This window comes from Myxine glutinosa, chromosome 13, assembly GCF_964187855.1.
Source record: "Myxine glutinosa chromosome 13, kmMyxGlut1.1, whole genome shotgun sequence".
In the NCBI taxonomy this organism is placed as follows: domain Eukaryota; kingdom Metazoa; phylum Chordata; class Myxini; order Myxiniformes; family Myxinidae; genus Myxine; species Myxine glutinosa.
The window spans coordinates 104,080,753-104,099,289 of NC_136273.1; the positions used below are offsets into that span (position 1 = coordinate 104,080,753).

The 18,537-nt window shown below is 41.3% G+C and overlaps 1 protein-coding gene across 9 annotated transcripts in view; it reads right to left on the reverse strand.

Annotated features, from left to right (window-relative positions):
• The window catches only part of NOS1AP (nitric oxide synthase 1 adaptor protein), a 72,490-nt gene that overhangs the window by 9,056 nt on the left and 44,897 nt on the right, over nucleotides 1–18,537 (reverse strand). For 4 of the 9 annotated variants that reach the window (XM_068134889.2, XM_068134886.2, XM_068134887.2 and 1 more), the window contains 5 exons: nucleotides 17,545–17,697; nucleotides 16,662–16,874; nucleotides 16,403–16,562; nucleotides 14,867–14,947; nucleotides 10,990–11,198 (listed from right to left, as the gene is read on the reverse strand). In XM_068134889.2, coding sequence (XP_067990990.2) covers nucleotides 10,990–11,198; nucleotides 14,867–14,947; nucleotides 16,403–16,562; nucleotides 16,662–16,874; nucleotides 17,545–17,697 — 816 coding nt within the window. The remainder of the gene's footprint in view (nucleotides 1–10,989; nucleotides 11,199–14,866; nucleotides 14,948–16,402; nucleotides 16,563–16,661; nucleotides 16,875–17,544; nucleotides 17,698–18,537) is intronic. The other 5 variants (XM_078767848.1, XM_068134890.2, XM_078767846.1 and 2 more) reach the window with 3 other exon arrangements.

Genomic DNA, 18,537 nt, shown 5'->3' on the forward strand with positions numbered 1-18,537 from the left:
CATCAAACCAAACCCCATTCAACATCCTGTTAATTCCATCAAACCAAACCCCATTCAACATCCTGTTAATTCCATCAAACCAAACTCCATTCAACATCCTGTTAATTCCATCAAACCAAACCCCATTCAACATCCTGTTAATTCCATCAAACCAAACTCCATTCAACATCCTGTTAATTCCGTCAAACCAAACCCCATTCAACATCCTGTTAATTCCATCAAACCAAACTCCATTCAACATCCTGTTAATTCCGTCAAACCAAACCCCATTCAACATCCTGTTAATTCCATCAAACCAAACCCCATTCAACATCTTGTTAATTTCGTCAAACCAAACCCCATTCAACATCCTGTTAATTCCATCAAACCAAACCCCATTCAACATCCTGTTAATTCCATCAAACCAAACTCCATTCAACATCCTGTTAATTCCATCAAACCAAACTCCATTCAACATCCTGTTAATTCCGTCAAACCGAACCCCATTCAACATCCTGTTAATTCCATCAAACCAAACCCCATTCAACATCCTGTTAATTCCATCAAACCAAACCCCATTCAACATCCTGTTAATTCCATCAAACCAAACTCCATTCAACATCCTGTTAATTCCATCAAACCAAACTCCATTCAACATCCTGTTAATTCCATCAAACCAAACCCCATTCAACATCCTGTTAATTCCATCAAACCAAACCCCATTCAACATCCTGTTAATTCCATCAAACCAAACCCCATTCAACATCCTGTTAATTCCATCAAACCAAACCCCATTCAACATCCTGTTAATTCCATCAAACCAAACTCCATTCAACATCCTGTTAATTCCGTCAAACCAAACTCCATTCAACATCCTGTTAATTCCATCAAACCAAACCCCATTCAACATCCTGTTAATTCCATCAAACCAAACTCCATTCAACATCCTGTTAATTCCGTCAAACCAAACTCCATTCAACATCCTGTTAATTCCATCAAACCAAACTCCATTCAACATCCTGTTAATTCCATCAAACCAAACTCCATTCAACATCCTGTTAATTCCATCAAACCAAACTCCATTCAACATCCTGTTAATTCCATCAAACCAAACTCCATTCAACATCCTGTTAATTCCATCAAACCAAACCCCATTCAACATCCTGTTAATTCCATCAAACCAAACCCCATTCAACATCCTGTTAATTCCATCAAACCAAACTCCATTCAACATCCTGTTAATTCCGTCAAACCAAACTCCATTCAACATCCTGTTAATTCCATCAAACCAAACTCCATTCAACATCCTGTTAATTCCATCAAACCAAACTCCATTCAACATCCTGTTAATTCCATCAAACCAAACTCCATTCAACATCCTGTTAATTCCGTCAAACCAAACTCCATTCAACATCCTGTTAATTCCATCAAACCAAACCCCATTCAACATCCTGTTAATTCCGTCAAACCAAACCCCATTCAACATCCTGTTAATTCCATCAAACCAAACCCCATTCAACATCCTGTTAATTTCGTCAAACCAAACCCCATTCAACATCCTGTTAATTCCATCAAACCAAACCCCATTCAACATCCTGTTAATTCCATCAAACCAAACCCCATTCAACATCCTGTTAATTCCGTCAAACCCCATTCAACATCCTGTTAATTCCGTCAAACCAAACCCCATTCAACATCCTGTTAATTCCATCAAACCAAACCCCATTCAACATCCTGTTGATTCCATCAAACCAAACTCCATTCAACATTCTGTTAATTCCGTCAAACCGAACCCCATTCAACATCCTGTTAATTCCATCAAACCAAACCCCATTCAACATCCTGTTAATTTCATCAAACCCCATTCAACATCCTGTTAATTCCATCAAACCAAACCCCATTCAACATCCTGTTAATTCCATCAAACCGAACCCCATTCAACATCCTGTTAATTCCATCAAACCAAACCCCATTCAACATCCTGTTAATTCCATCAAACCAAACCCCATTCAACATCCTGTTAATTCCATCAAACCAAACCCCATTCAACATCCTGTTAATTCCATCAAACCAAACCCCATTCAACATCCTGTTAATTCCATCAAACCAAACCCCATTCAACATCCTGTTAATTCCATCAAACCGAACCCCATTCAACATCCTGTTAATTTCATCAAACCGAACCCCATTCAACATCCTGTTAATTCCATCAAACCAAACCCCATTCAACATCCTGTTAATTCCATCAAACCAAACCCCATTCAACATCCTGTTAATTTCATCAAACCAAACCCCATTCAACATCCTGTTAATTTCATCAAACCGAACCCCATTCAACATCCTGTTAATTCCATCAAACCAAACCCCATTCAACATCCTGTTAATTCCATCAAACCAAACCCCATTCAACATCCTGTTAATTCCATCAAACCAAACCCCATTCAACATCCTGTTAATTCCATCAAACCAAACCCCATTCAACATCCTGTTAATTCCATCAAACCAAACCCCATTCAACATCCTGTTAATTCCATCAAACCAAACCCCATTCAACATCCTGTTAATTTTGTCAAACCAAACCCCATTCAACATCCTGTTAATTCCATCAAACCAAACCCCATTCAACATCCTGTTAATTCCATCAAACCAAACCCCATTCAACATCCTGTTAATTCCATCAAACCGAACCCCATTCAACATCCTGTTAATTTCATCAAACCGAACCCCATTCAACATCCTGTTAATTCCATCAAACCAAACCCCATTCAACATCCTGTTAATTCCATCAAACCAAACCCCATTCAACATCCTGTTAATTTCATCAAACCAAACCCCATTCAACATCCTGTTAATTTCATCAAACCGAACCCCATTCAACATCCTGTTAATTTCATCAAACCGAACCCCATTCAACATCCTGTTAATTCCATCAAACCAAACCCCATTCAACATCCTGTTAATTCCATCAAACCAAACCCCATTCAACATCCTGTTAATTCCATCAAACCGAACCCCATTCAACATCCTGTTAATTTCGTCAAACCAAACCCCATTCAACATCCTGTTAATTCCATCAAACCAAACCCCATTCAACATCCTGTTAATTCCATCAAACCAAACCCTATTCAACATCCTGTTAATTCCATCAAACCAAACCCCATTCAACATCCTGTTAATTCCGTCAAACCAAACCCCATTCAACATCCTGTTAACTTCATCAAACCAAACCCCATTCAACATCCTCTTCATTCCATCAAACCAAACCCCATTCAACATCCTGTTAATTCCATCAAACCAAACTCCATTCAACATCCTGTTAATTCCATCAAACCAAACCCCATTCAACATCCTGTTAATTCCGTCAAACCAAACCCCATTCAACATCCTGTTAATTCCATCAAACCAAACCCCATTCAACATCCTGTTAATTCCATCAAACCAAACCCCATTCAACATCCTGTTAATTCCATCAAACCAAACCCCATTCAACATCCTGTTAATTCCATCAAACCAAACCCCATTCAACATCCTGTTAATTCCATCAAACCAAACCCCATTCAACATCCTGTTAATTCCATCAAACCAAACCCCATTCAACATCCTGTTAATTCCATCAAACCAAACCCCATTCAACATCCTCTTAATTCCATCAAACCAAACTCCATTCAACATCCTGTTAATTCCATCAAACCAAACCCCATTCAACATCCTGTTAATTCCATCAAACCCCATTCAACATCCTGTTAATTTCATCAAACCAAACCCCATTCAACATCCTGTTAATTCCATCAAACCGAACACCATTCAACATCCTGTTAATTCCATCAAACCAAACCCCATTCAACATCCTGTTAATTCCATCAAACCAAACCCCATTCAACATCCTCTTAATTCCATCAAACCAAACTCCATTCAACATCCTGTTAATTCCATCAAACCGAACACCATTCAACATCCTGTTAATTCCATCAAACCAAACCCCATTCAACATCCTGTTAATTCCATCAAACCAAACCCCATTCAACATCCTGTTAATTCCATCAAACCCCATTCAACATCCTGTTAATTTCATCAAACCAAACCCCATTCAACATCCTGTTAATTCCATCAAACCGAACACCATTCAACATCCTGTTAATTCCATCAAACCAAACCCCATTCAACATCCTGTTAATTCCATCAAACCAAACCCCATTCAACATCCTCTTAATTCCATCAAACCAAACTCCATTCAACATCCTGTTAATTCCATCAAACCAAACCCCATTCAACATCCTGTTAATTCCATCAAACCAAACCCCATTCAACATCCTGTTAATTCCATCAAACCAAACCCCATTCAACATCCTGTTAATTCCATCAAACCAAACCCCATTCAACATCCTGTTAATTCCATCAAACCAAACCCCATTCAACATCCTGTTAATTCCATCAAACCGAACACCATTCAACATCCTGTTAATTCCATCAAACCAAACCCCATTCAACATCCTGTTAATTCCATCAAACCAAACCCCATTCAACATCCTGTTAATTCCATCAAATCAAACCCCATTCAACATCCTGTTAATTCCATCAAACCGAACACCATTCAACATCCTGTTAATTCCATCAAACCAAACCCCATTCAACATCCTGTTAATTCCATCAAACCAAACCCCATTCAACATCCTGTTAATCCCATCAAACCAAACCCCATTCAACATCCTGTTAATTCCATCAAACCAAACCCCATTCAACATCCTGTTAATTTCGTCAAACCAAACCCCATTCAACATCCTGTTAATTCCGTCAAACCAAACCCCATTCAACATCCTGTTAATTCCATCAAACCAAACCCCATTCAACATCCTGTTAATTCCATCAAACCAAACCCCATTCAACATCCTGTTAATTCCATCAAACCAAACTCCATTCAACATCCTGTTAATTCCATCAAACCAAACCCCATTCAACATCCTGTTAATTCCATCAAACCAAACTCCATTCAACATCCTGTTAATTCCGTCAAACCAAACCCCATTCAACATCCTGTTAATTTCGTCAAACCAAACCCCATTCAACATCCTGTTAATTCCATCAAACCAAACCCCATTCAACATCTTGTTAATTTCGTCAAACCAAACCCCATTCAACATCCTGTTAATTCCATCAAACCAAACCCCATTCAACATCCTGTTAATTCCATCAAACCAAACTCCATTCAACATCCTGTTAATTCCATCAAACCAAACTCCATTCAACATCCTGTTAATTCCGTCAAACCGAACCCCATTCAACATCCTGTTAATTCCATCAAACCAAACCCCATTCAACATCCTGTTAATTCCATCAAACCAAACCCCATTCAACATCCTGTTAATTCCATCAAACCAAACTCCATTCAACATCCTGTTAATTCCATCAAACCAAACTCCATTCAACATCCTGTTAATTCCATCAAACCAAACCCCATTCAACATCCTGTTAATTCCATCAAACCAAACCCCATTCAACATCCTGTTAATTCCATCAAACCAAACCCCATTCAACATCCTGTTAATTCCATCAAACCAAACCCCATTCAACATCCTGTTAATTCCATCAAACCAAACTCCATTCAACATCCTGTTAATTCCGTCAAACCAAACTCCATTCAACATCCTGTTAATTCCATCAAACCAAACTCCATTCAACATCCTGTTAATTCCGTCAAACCAAACTCCATTCAACATCCTGTTAATTCCATCAAACCAAACTCCATTCAACATCCTGTTAATTCCATCAAACCAAACTCCATTCAACATCCTGTTAATTCCATCAAACCAAACTCCATTCAACATCCTGTTAATTCCATCAAACCAAACTCCATTCAACATCCTGTTAATTCCATCAAACCAAACCCCATTCAACATCCTGTTAATTCCATCAAACCAAACCCCATTCAACATCCTGTTAATTCCATCAAACCAAACTCCATTCAACATCCTGTTAATTCCGTCAAACCAAACTCCATTCAACATCCTGTTAATTCCATCAAACCAAACTCCATTCAACATCCTGTTAATTCCATCAAACCAAACTCCATTCAACATCCTGTTAATTCCATCAAACCAAACTCCATTCAACATCCTGTTAATTCCGTCAAACCAAACTCCATTCAACATCCTGTTAATTCCATCAAACCAAACCCCATTCAACATCCTGTTAATTCCGTCAAACCAAACCCCATTCAACATCCTGTTAATTCCATCAAACCAAACCCCATTCCACATCCTGTTAATTCCGTCAAACCAAACTCCATTCAACATCCTGTTAATTTCGTCAAACCAAACCCCATTCAACATCCTGTTAATTCCATCAAACCAAACCCCATTCAACATCCTGTTAATTCCATCAAACCAAACCCCATTCAACATCCTGTTAATTCCATCAAACCAAACCCCATTCAACATCCTGTTAATTCCATCAAACCAAACCCCATTCAACATCCTGTTAATTCCGTCAAACCAAACCCCATTCAACATCCTGTTAATTCCATCAAACCAAACCCCATTCAACATCCTGTTGATTCCATCAAACCAAACTCCATTCAACATCCTGTTAATTTCATCAAACCAAACCCCATTCAACATCCTGTTAATTTCATCAAACCGAACCCCATTCAACATCCTGTTAATTTCATCAAACCGAACCCCATTCAACATCCTGTTAATTCCATCAAACCAAACCCCATTCAACATCCTGTTAATTCCATCAAACCAAACCCCATTCAACATCCTGTTAATTCCATCAAACCGAACCCCATTCAACATCCTGTTAATTTCGTCAAACCAAACCCCATTCAACATCCTGTTAATTCCATCAAACCAAACCCCATTCAACATCCTGTTAATTCCATCAAACCAAACCCTATTCAACATCCTGTTAATTCCATCAAACCAAACCCCATTCAACATCCTGTTAATTCCGTCAAACCAAACCCCATTCAACATCCTGTTAACTTCATCAAACCAAACCCCATTCAACATCCTCTTCATTCCATCAAACCAAACCCCATTCAACATCCTGTTAATTCCATCAAACCAAACTCCATTCAACATCCTGTTAATTCCATCAAACCAAACCCCATTCAACATCCTGTTAATTCCGTCAAACCAAACCCCATTCAACATCCTGTTAATTCCATCAAACCAAACCCCATTCAACATCCTGTTAATTCCATCAAACCAAACCCCATTCAACATCCTGTTAATTCCATCAAACCAAACCCCATTCAACATCCTCTTAATTCCATCAAACCAAACTCCATTCAACATCCTGTTAATTCCATCAAACCAAACCCCATTCAACATCCTGTTAATTCCATCAAACCCCATTCAACATCCTGTTAATTTCATCAAACCAAACCCCATTCAACATCCTGTTAATTCCATCAAACCGAACACCATTCAACATCCTGTTAATTCCATCAAACCAAACCCCATTCAACATCCTGTTAATTCCATCAAACCAAACCCCATTCAACATCCTCTTAATTCCATCAAACCAAACTCCATTCAACATCCTGTTAATTCCATCAAACCGAACACCATTCAACATCCTGTTAATTCCATCAAACCAAACCCCATTCAACATCCTGTTAATTCCATCAAACCAAACCCCATTCAACATCTATCTATAATTCCAGCAATCTCTGTGTGTCTGTCTGTGTGTCTGTGTGTCTGTGACCGCTGTTTCTCGACAACCACGGGTCCGATATACTTGAAACTTGCCAGGTATATTGCTGGGGACCCGAGGATGTGCCTTTTCAAGGTTTCATATTAATCGGACAAGTACCTACCGAGCTATGTCCAAAAAACGCTTCAACCAATCAGAGAGCAGCGAGCTATCACGTGTGCCGAACCGTTAATGCAATGCAAGCGTTAATGCGTTAATGCAAGGCTTTTCTTTTTTTCCCTCTTCTCTTTCTACTTTTCCTTGCGATTAAATTGCAAACAGCCAAAATACGTTGGCGCTAATTGAATAATTGGCCATTAACACTAAAATAATCGTAACTGCGATATGCCAACTTCCGGACAGTGCAGCCTTCCATGTTGTTGTTGTTTGCAGCAGCTGTTTGCAGCAAGGCAAGGCTTTTCAACTATGTTGCCGTTAAACTATGTTTTAAAACGAATTCAAACTGCGATTAAATTAAAACGATTCATCCTAACTGCGATTTGCGAACTTCCGGACAGTGACGACTTATCTTCCGGCAGCCAATCACAGAACGCTCTGTTGCGTAGGCGTGGCCGATGTGAGACGAGCGGAGCTGAGCGCGTTACGAGCTGACCGCCATTACGGTACGTAATTCGATTTCTTATGCGCATTATTTCTCCCAATTCAGTCAGAGCGAAGGGCGGAAGCGAAGAGCGTTGCTTTTTTTGTTTACGGGCGTACGGGCGGGGTAGAGCGTACGGGTAGCGTTTTTTTTTTTTTTTGGCCACGGAACGGGCACCCACGTACGGGCAATGCCCTAGTCCTGTTAATTCCATCAAACCCCATTCAACATCCTGTTAATTCCATCAAACCAAACCCCATTCAACATCCTCTTAATTCCATCAAACCAAACCCCATTCAACATCCTGTTAATTCCAACAAACCAAACCCCATTCAACATCCTGTTAATTCCATCAAACCGAACCCCATTCAACATCCTGTTAATTTCATCAAACCAAACCCCATTCAACATCCTGTTAATTCCATCAAACCAAACCCCATTCAACATCCTGTTAATTCCATCAAACCAAACCCCATTCAACATCCTGTTAATTCCAACAAACCAAACACCATTCAACATCCTGTTAATTCCATCAAACCCCATTCAACATCCTGTTAATTTCATCAAACCAAACCCCATTCAACATCCTGTTAATTCCATCAAACCGAACACCATTCAACATCCTGTTAATTCCATCAAACCAAACCCCATTCAACATCCTGTTAATTCCATCAAACCGAACCCCATTCAACATCCTGTTAATTCCATCAAACCAAACCCCATTCAACATCCTGTTAATTCCATCAAACCAAACCCCATTCAACATCCTGTTAATTCCATCAAACCCCATTCAACATCCTGTTAATTTCATCAAACCAAACCCCATTCAACATCCTGTTAATTCCATCAAACCGAACACCATTCAACATCCTGTTAATTCCATCAAACCAAACCCCATTCAACATCCTCTTAATTCCATCAAACCCCATTCAACATCCTGTTAATTCCATCAAACCAAACCCCATTCAACATCCTGTTAATTCCATCAAACCAAACCCCATTCAACATCCTGTTAATTCCATCAAACCAAACCCCATTCAACATCCTGTTAATTCCATCAAACCAAACCCCATTCAACATCCTCTTAATTCCATCAAACCCCATTCAACATCCTGTTAATTCCATCAAACCAAACCCCATTCAACATCCTGTTAATTCCATCAAACCAAACCCCATTCAACATCCTGTTAATTCCAACAAACCAAACCCCATTCAACATCCTGTTAATTCCATCAAACCCCATTCAACATCCTGTTAATTTCATCAAACCAAACCCCATTCAACATCCTGTTAATTCCATCAAACCGAACACCATTCAACATCCTGTTAATTCCATCAAACCAAACCCCATTCAACATCCTGTTAATTCCATCAAACCGAACCCCATTCAACATCCTGTTAATTTCATCAAACCAAACCCCATTCAACATCCTGTTAATTCCATCAAACCAAACCCCATTCAACATCCTGTTAATTCCATCAAACCAAACCCCATTCAACATCCTGTTAATTCCAATAAACCAAACCCCATTCAACATCCTGTTAATTCCATCAAACCGAACCCCATTCAACATCCTGTTAATTTCATCAAACCAAACCCCATTCAACATCCTGTTAATTCCATCAAACCAAACTCCATTCAACATCCTGTTAATTCCATCAAACCAAACCCCATTCAACATCCTGTTAATTTCATCAAACCAAACCCCATTCAACATCCTGTTAATTCCATCAAACCGAACCCCATTCAACATCCTGTTAATTCCATCAAACCGAACCCCATTCAACATCCTGTTAATTCCATCAAACCAAACCCCATTCAACATCCTGTTAATTCCATCAAACCCCATTCAACATCCTGTTAATTCCATCAAACCAAACCCCATTCAACATCCTGTTAATCCCATTAAAACCCCATTCAACATCTTGTTAATTCCATCCGATGAGACAACGGTTTAAAGGAAAGAAAAGCCTTTTTATTTTCTTTGGAAAATCTGCACATTCTTCATGTGTTTTTCCTTCCATATCACATCATTTCATTCATTCCCAATGAACAACAAAGGCAGATGCCAGGGGATATGGAGTGAACAAACATTTAAAAATGAATGGAAAACCGGACCAACACTCTTCGATGTCACGACGTTGACCGATTTGCCTTCGCCCACATTATTACATCATTATAATACTTGTTCCAAGTTTGATTTAAATTAATTCAGCTGTTCTCAAGTTATCACATTTTAACCTGACATGACCTCTGACCTTTGACCCCAAAATCGAATCTAAATCTTTACATCATTATACATAGCTGTACCAAGTTTGAATTAGATCACTTCAGCCGTTCTCAAGTTATAGACATATTACAGACTTTGACCTTTGACCTCAAAATGTAATCAGCTCATGTTTACATCATTCTACACAATTGTACCAAATTTGGTCAGAATCCCATCACTGGCTCACAAGTTATCGTGGTAACAGGATTTTTACCTAAGATGACCTCTGACCTTGTGACCCCAAAATCGAATCAGTTAATCTTTACCCCATTGTACATTCATGCACCAAGTTTGACGAAGATCCCTTCAGCCATTCTCCAGTTATCGCGGTAACGAAAACCTATCAAGGACGGACAACCTGAAAACGCAACGTCTCCGGCGACTTAGTCAACGGAGGCATAACAACTAACCAGGTAAAACCGCCTCAAAGTAGTCGCTCACCCAGTTATTGTGTGTCTGCCTGGGTTGACTGGACGTGGTTGCGGTGACTCGGCCGACGGTGGTGAAAGCGTCCGGGTCAGTAATCGCGATTCCCACGAGTCCAAAGTTGGGGGTCGCAGGAATGTCGTGAACCCCACCTCCAAGGGCAGTAGCTGAGTAGCCCTGCGTTTCGGCCGCTGCGAATGCGTTACGAAAAACTGAAAGGTCAGCTGGGGGTTGCGGAAAAGGGAAGAGACATGAAACTTTGTGATTGTTATTGCTCACATTGCTGTTAATCCATTTAGATCATACTTTTTGACAAAAGCGTTTACATGGCAAAGCAAGTGGGACGAGAATGTGAAACCGTCACCATTTTGGATCATGCGTAGATCGTGAAAAAGCAAAGAGGTAAGAGGAGGGCAGAATAAAGGTTAAAGAAAAGTTTAAGTGCCGTGATGGTTTTTTTTTTTCATGTGAAAGACCTTTGTCCACAGCTCCCTTTTTACCACCTTTCCTGCGGTCTAGCTCCCTTTGCCCTCTCAGCCCTATCACCTGTTCCTCCAGGATGTATGCATTGTTCAAGTAACCTCCTCTCGGTTAAATCTCAAAATCCAAACTTCGCACACCTGAGGCTGTGTGTGCTGCCCACCTCTTCTTTCCAGGGCTTCAGCACGGAGTGAGCGCACCGGCATCTCATGTCATTCTCCACCACGACCCGTGATCTTTCCTACCTCCATTCACCCTACATAACCCAAACCTCGTGTTGGATTTCACTCTTCTCTCTCTTCTTTTTCTGTTTATTTATTCCCTTTCTTATTGTGTCCAATTGTTGCGCTAATGTCAGTTGGTGGCCTTAAGTACCCTTTGTCATCTTGCTCTTACACGACTCTTGATCTTGTATAGAAAACGAGTTCTGTAAGTAACAAGGCATTGATGTCATGCTCCTCGCAGCACTTTATCAAGTCCTAATCTGGCCACTCGTGTCACAGAAGAACCTTTTCCGACAGAGCTGGGATCACAGGTTAACTTTGCCTGAAGAACACATCAACTTTGGTGAATAAGTGCAAGTTTAAAGAGAGACACAAACTCTTATTTTTAACGACAAAGAAAGTAAATCTGTAATAATTGCAAACATTTAGTGAACTCAATAATAACATCCAGGTTTTCTATGGCAAAGAGGAAAATACATTTGTACAGTGGTAAGAACTTCCAAAGGAAGACGATACAATTCAATATCAAACGAAACGCTCTTAATTTGACACCACGATGTTTAGATAAAGTAAAACCAGCAAAGTTAAAAAGCAAACAAACATCCATAAACACGAATGGACGTCACACACCTGGTAGCTCAGGGGAAGCTCATCAAATGGAGTGGAAGCAGTTTGGGAGAAAGGAAGAGAGCAAGTGAAAGTTTGGGGGTTTTAGGGAAGAATATAAAGTAGGGAAAAGGAAACAAGCTTCATGAGTATCAAGTTGTGGACAAAACTTACAGCTTTGTGTATGTGTGTCCCTATTGCAAAGCTCGTGTCCTGCTAACACGATTGCTTGAGGAAGAGTCAATTAGTTTGTCTGACTAATTATTATTACAGTTGGAAACTTTTCATTTCTTTCTTTATCAAGGTTTTGTTTGTGAAAGACAAAATCATCAGCATTAAGGGAAATGATGCTATGGTACGAATAAAGGGGTTACAAAATGCAAGGAGGTGTCAGCAGGTATCAAGGAGGAGGTGTCAGGTGGTATCAAGGAGGAGGTGTCAGGAGGGTTCGAAACTGCAAGTGGGTTAAACGGGGAATGAATAATGGGTTAGAAAATACAAACGGAGGAAAAAAAGAGAGCAAACACTTATTTTATTGTACAATTAATTACTTTATCGGCTACATCATCAAGCCATGGTCATCAAATGCACACAATTTACACATCATACGATATTTGTAATGGCAGCCAAGCGAAGACGATGGCTGGATGCAGTTGGGGAGTGTCAGAGGGAGTTCAATGAAGAAAGAGAAGGAAGATGGTGGACTCGAGGGATGAGCCAATAGACCGGTGGGAGAAACAAGGTACATGGTGGGTAGATTCAAGAATCGCGATCCACGTGTCGTGAGACGGCGGTGAGAGACGATGCAATAATGAAGAAGAGCTGACAAACCGGAGGCTGAAAAGTGACGTCAGAGAGAAGCATGAGACTATCGATAAAATATGGGTTAAAAAGAAGCCCATGGAGTGGTGACCCGAGTCACAGTGAAGAAAATAACACATTTAAACAGTCGATATCTAGAATCAAAGTCCTCAAACACTTTTTCCGTATAATCAGGGTTCTCCAGACGTTGATCAAACATGGACCCCACCACCCAGTGTGGACAGAATGCTGCCCCAAATGAAAGCCCAAGCTTCGTTTTAATATTTACTATACCGCTTACTTCAGCGAATAACACAAGGAACATCGAGTTTTTTTCTGTTCTGTAGATGTCCAACCTTGCAGGTGCGAGTTGAGAGGAATCTCGTTTCATCCAACCGAGTACAGTTGTCACTTTTCCTACCGGTCCTTCTGGTTAAAAATGAGGAGTTTCCAAACAAGTCCAACCATGGTATTTATAATGTGGTATTTAGAAGTGCAAATGGAACATTCTTGTGCTGCTGCTGTTGTTCAAGATGGAGAATGAAGTGCAAATGGAATTTAACAGTCAGCTTCGGCACATGCTCTAGGTAACACGAATCATGTATGTTTTTCATTATTATCATCATATCGATTGCTTTGTGGACAGGATTGTTAGATCCGAGTCAAAAATATTTGACACTGGTGAAACGATGGCCTTTGGGAGAAACAGGCCACCGGTTAGTTGAGGATACGCTCAGTGAGAAATGAATGTTGCTCGACCGGATTTACATCAAATACGAGTTGGTAGACAGGTTTATTGTTGACGTTGCACACGGAGAATAAAACCTCACGTGTCTTTCACACTTCAATGTTTTTGCGTAGGCACCACTCTTAACCTTTGCGGCTTACGCAGGTGATTCTTGAGGAATGCGTTCACGTTAATGTCACATATTATTCTCCAGTATTGTCGCATTGTTGCACAGGATGATACTCAGAGCATTAAGAGTTCGTTAATCGAGTTCATCGAGCTGAAACTGAAAGGTATTTTCCACAAAAAGAGTTTTTTTTGTTTTTTACTTTTTCTTACCTTGTTTTTTTTATTTTTAAATAACTTTTGTGGCTTTTTATAAGGGGTGGGAGGGGGGGATCCTCTATTTGACAGAGACTGAGGAGAACCCTGATAATACTGTTTAAACTCGATCTTTCATCGACATACAAACTATCATGGAAATATCTGGTCAAATGCTTGTCCAACTATTGTAGAAGTTCACAGTGACAACTGTGAACGAGGAAAGGAAAAGCGGTGATAAAAAAGTAAAAATAAATGTAACCAAGATCTAGAATTGTAGAGAAAATGGAAAATTAAAGACAAAGCTTGAAGTGACCTGGAAAACACCGAGCAAGAGCTGAGGAATAATTGAAGGGAGCTTTGCAAAGCAAAAAAGGAGTTGAAAAATGACTGAAAATCCTGAGGGAAGGGGGCGAAGGTGAGCGTGGAGGCTGGCAAAGAAAAAGCATTTGGCAAGGCACAGCTCAGACAAGGATGGAGTCAGACAGTGAGTCATACGAGAGGCTGAGCAGCCTTTGTGCTTCCTCTAAATGCCGGAAACTTCCTCCAGCAGCCTCATCGCTGTGACACTCGCTAGTATCACTCTCAGAACCAATTCCTGACTCTCGCTTCCGCTGAACGTAGCACGAACCCGACACCGATCCAAGCAGAGAGCTGGGTATGCCTTGGGCTGAGCCCCGCGATCCTGAAGCCCAATTTGGGCCAGATACAGGGCCTGGATCCCAGGACGTACCTGGATCGAGGGTGGCGGGGGAGGGAGATGTGGGATCGGTGAGGGAGGGCAGGCAAAGGTCGGATTGTGGAAACCCTTCATCTATGGATTGAAGATCAAGGGTAATGTGAGGGTGAGGAAGAGGGAAAAATAGTAAGGGAAGAGAAAGCATCATGAAGTTTTGTAGAAGATTAATTTCTCCAATTCAAGGTTCAAAGCATAAATTCATTATCTCCGAACAACATCATCACAAAAGAAAATAGAAAACGTGATCATGGAGAAAATGGCTTCCCACACCCTGTCGCTCCATGGAGGCAAATGTCTAACTCCCTTGTTCAGTCAGAATATGATTTACTGGTGGAGGACATTAATTATGCAGACCTCTGGTCACAATGCACCGAACCGGACATTCCTCCACGAGAAGGTCAGCAAGAAACAATTGAAATGAAGCAGTCGTGGTGCCACAAGACATCTGCTTGACGAGATGAAAGCGTTCCCAAACCTCACCCCACAAAAGCTGTTATTTGCACATCACTGTTAAAAGGGACATAATATGTAGATGGCTATTGTAGAAAGGTAGCTCCTTCCACAGTCTGGTACCAAACGCAGTCGACAAGCTGTGCCTTCAAACAACCGCTGAACTCGGTTGAACCACTGATACTCGAATATACAGTCACGTGAAAAAGTAAGTACACCCCATGTAAAGTTTTGACTTTTTCAACATATTTCAACATACAGCTATTTGATCTTCATTTCAACAATATTGATAGATAAAGGTGATATAATATAACAAATATCATAAAACATTTACATTTTGTAGTCCATTGTATAATTTAAATAAACATAAATGCAAATTTCGCATGTGGAAAATGTAAATGTTTTGTAAAAAAAAAAGAAAATGTAAATGTGTATATATATATGTCTTACAAATATCACTACCCCTTGTACACAATTACACAATCCTGTACACAATTCCTAGAAACCGTAATGCAGTATCGTTCAGATTCATCAAATAATTATTTATTTAAGTATTTCTACAATCACATCGAAATTGGAGTGCTTCACTCACGAGCAATACATTGAACATTATAATAACTGGTGTCACTGTCTTAATCCGTGAGGATTTCAACAATTGGTGGGAAGAGACCATCATTGGAAGTTTGCCATTGCCTTTAAACAGCAACAACACATGATATGATGCTTAGCAATCTTGAGAATTTAATTAAGTGGGAAACAAATTTGAAACAAGGTAGGCGATATCTCACCTACGCTTAATATAAATCTCATGATCATCTCATGATCAAAAAGACATCTCGTGATCAGCTGGGAGGGTCTTCGAGAACCTCTACAGTATGAAACAAAATCCTTCAAAGAAGTTCGAAAAAAAACCCTAATGTACAATCGAAGAGCTTCAGGAGATGCTCTTTTTATTGCAAAGGAAATTTCCACTTGATAAACATTATAAACAATGTAAAAAAACAAGCAATTAATAGTCATGAGCATGATCAGTTTCAGGGAATCCTTGTACTCGAGAAACCACAATTTGCCAACACTCACCGGAACCAGTGAGCTGCACTTCAACACGACGAAGACGCCGAACGAGAACCGACAGCTGCACCAGCAATACACGATTTTGCTGCAACAGCTGCTGCTCCCGAGATTCAGCTTCACTTCGTGCAGCAGCCTCTGTAGCCAGTTGGGTCCGCAGCAACCGCACCTGCACAGGATAGTTGAACTTGAAGGTTCCAAAGAACAAGGAGCTAAAATGAGCAACGAAGTGTGCAAGAGCCAGGGAGAGCAGGCAACCGGTGCTCACGTGGGCCACCCGTGGTGGGGAGGTTGGTGCTCGGGCAGTCCGCCTGAGGTGGGGAGGAGGGTGCTTGCGTGGGCTGCCCGAGAGGGGATGGACAGCGCTCACGCGGACTGCCTGAGACGGCGAGGACTGCGCTCGCATCGGCCGCCCGAGGCGGGGAGGACAGCGCTCGTGCGGGCCGCACAAGACAGAGGGGACAACGCCCACACGGACCTCCTAAGGTGGGGAGGACGAGGCTCGCACAGGCCACACAAAAAGGGATAGATGGCGCTCGTGTGGGCTGCCCAAAACAGAGAAGATGGCACCCGCACAGGCCTCCTAAGGTGAGGAGGATGAGGCTCCCACATGCAACAAAAAAGGGGTGGATGGCCCTCACACGGGCTGCTCAATGCAAGGAGGATGGCACTCGTGTGTTGCCCCAGTTGGGGATAACAACACTCACGCGGATCACCCAACACAAGATGGGCAGCACTCACATAGGCCACCTGAAGCAAGGAGGATAATGCTTGCATGGCCGCCCAAGATGGGATGGACAGCAATCAAACAAACTACCCTAGATGGGATGGATGGCACTCGTCCATCCCATTTCAGTTGGCCTGCAAAGCACTCGTGTGGGCTGCCTGAGACAGAAGACGGCGACCATGTGGACCGCCTGAGACAGAGAAGATAGAAATCTGCTGAAGCGGGGAGAACAGTGCTTGCACGCGCTGTCTGAGGTTTGGAAGACGGGGATTACATGGGTAGCACAAGGTGGGGAGGACAGCGCTCGCGCGGGCCTCCCGAGGCAGGTAGGAATTTGGTTGTCCATTTTGCAAGAGATGGAGCAGATGGAGAGTTCAAAACTCAAGCAGCAAATAGAAGGTATTATTGCAGGAAGTGCCTTTACCTGTGCTGCAGCAGACTGAGATTGTTGCTTCTGTAGCTGCAGCTGCTGTTGTAGTAGCTCGAGGTGGTGGTGAAAGGAAGAAGGGCCTACTTGGGCGGTAGGACCAGTGGGCGCAGCTGGGGAGCCTGGAGACTGCTGAGGAACTCCATCGATCTGCCACGCGGCAGGCAGAGCATTAAATCATCATGTGGTACAATCTATCAGCTTTCGGAGCACCAGTGACTCAGCTTTGTACCTATTCATCTGTTTTTTAGTTGAAGACACTCATAAACATAATGGAGATCATTATATTAGGTAATAAATTAAACTTTGAAAGAGGGTACAGGGTGTCCATTTTGTACTAAAGGTACACTATCCAATTTATTTAACGGCAAACAGCACAGCTCCACTGATGCTCTCTTTGTGGATGGTATGCAGCTTCCTGTTGTATTCTACAAGACAATGAATCATTAAACAAGTGCAACACTTGCATACACACCTACACGATCCCTCGAGCTACGCTTCACCCGACTTGTTAATCTGCTTGTATTGTTGGGGTTTTTCCCACATTATTTTTGAACCTCTGCCCACAACCTCATCCTCCCTATCATTGTTTCGGTGAATACCCAGATGGTCTTCACGGCACTTTAAAATGTTTCAACTTCCTCTTTGTCCCGTGTTTAATTCTCTATTGTATTATAATTCACTCTTCTTCCTCTTCAAAAGGCTGCTTTCAAATCGCTATTTCAAACATTCTGTTGTGAAAAATTCAAACTCTTGCAGCTCTTCCTTTCTCCAGTCCCTTACCTCGCCCTTATATTACCCCTCCTCTAACGATTTAAATACATCTCTGACTTGATCATCTCAAGAACCCCAGTTTGCAATGGATATTTGTGTTTCATTAATCGTTCCTTTTGTTCATTTTCAGTGTCAAACCCTTCCCTGTCTGTTCCTCCATCCTCCATACTTGCCCATATCCTACCAACCCCATCTCTTACCAGCATCCCACTCCAT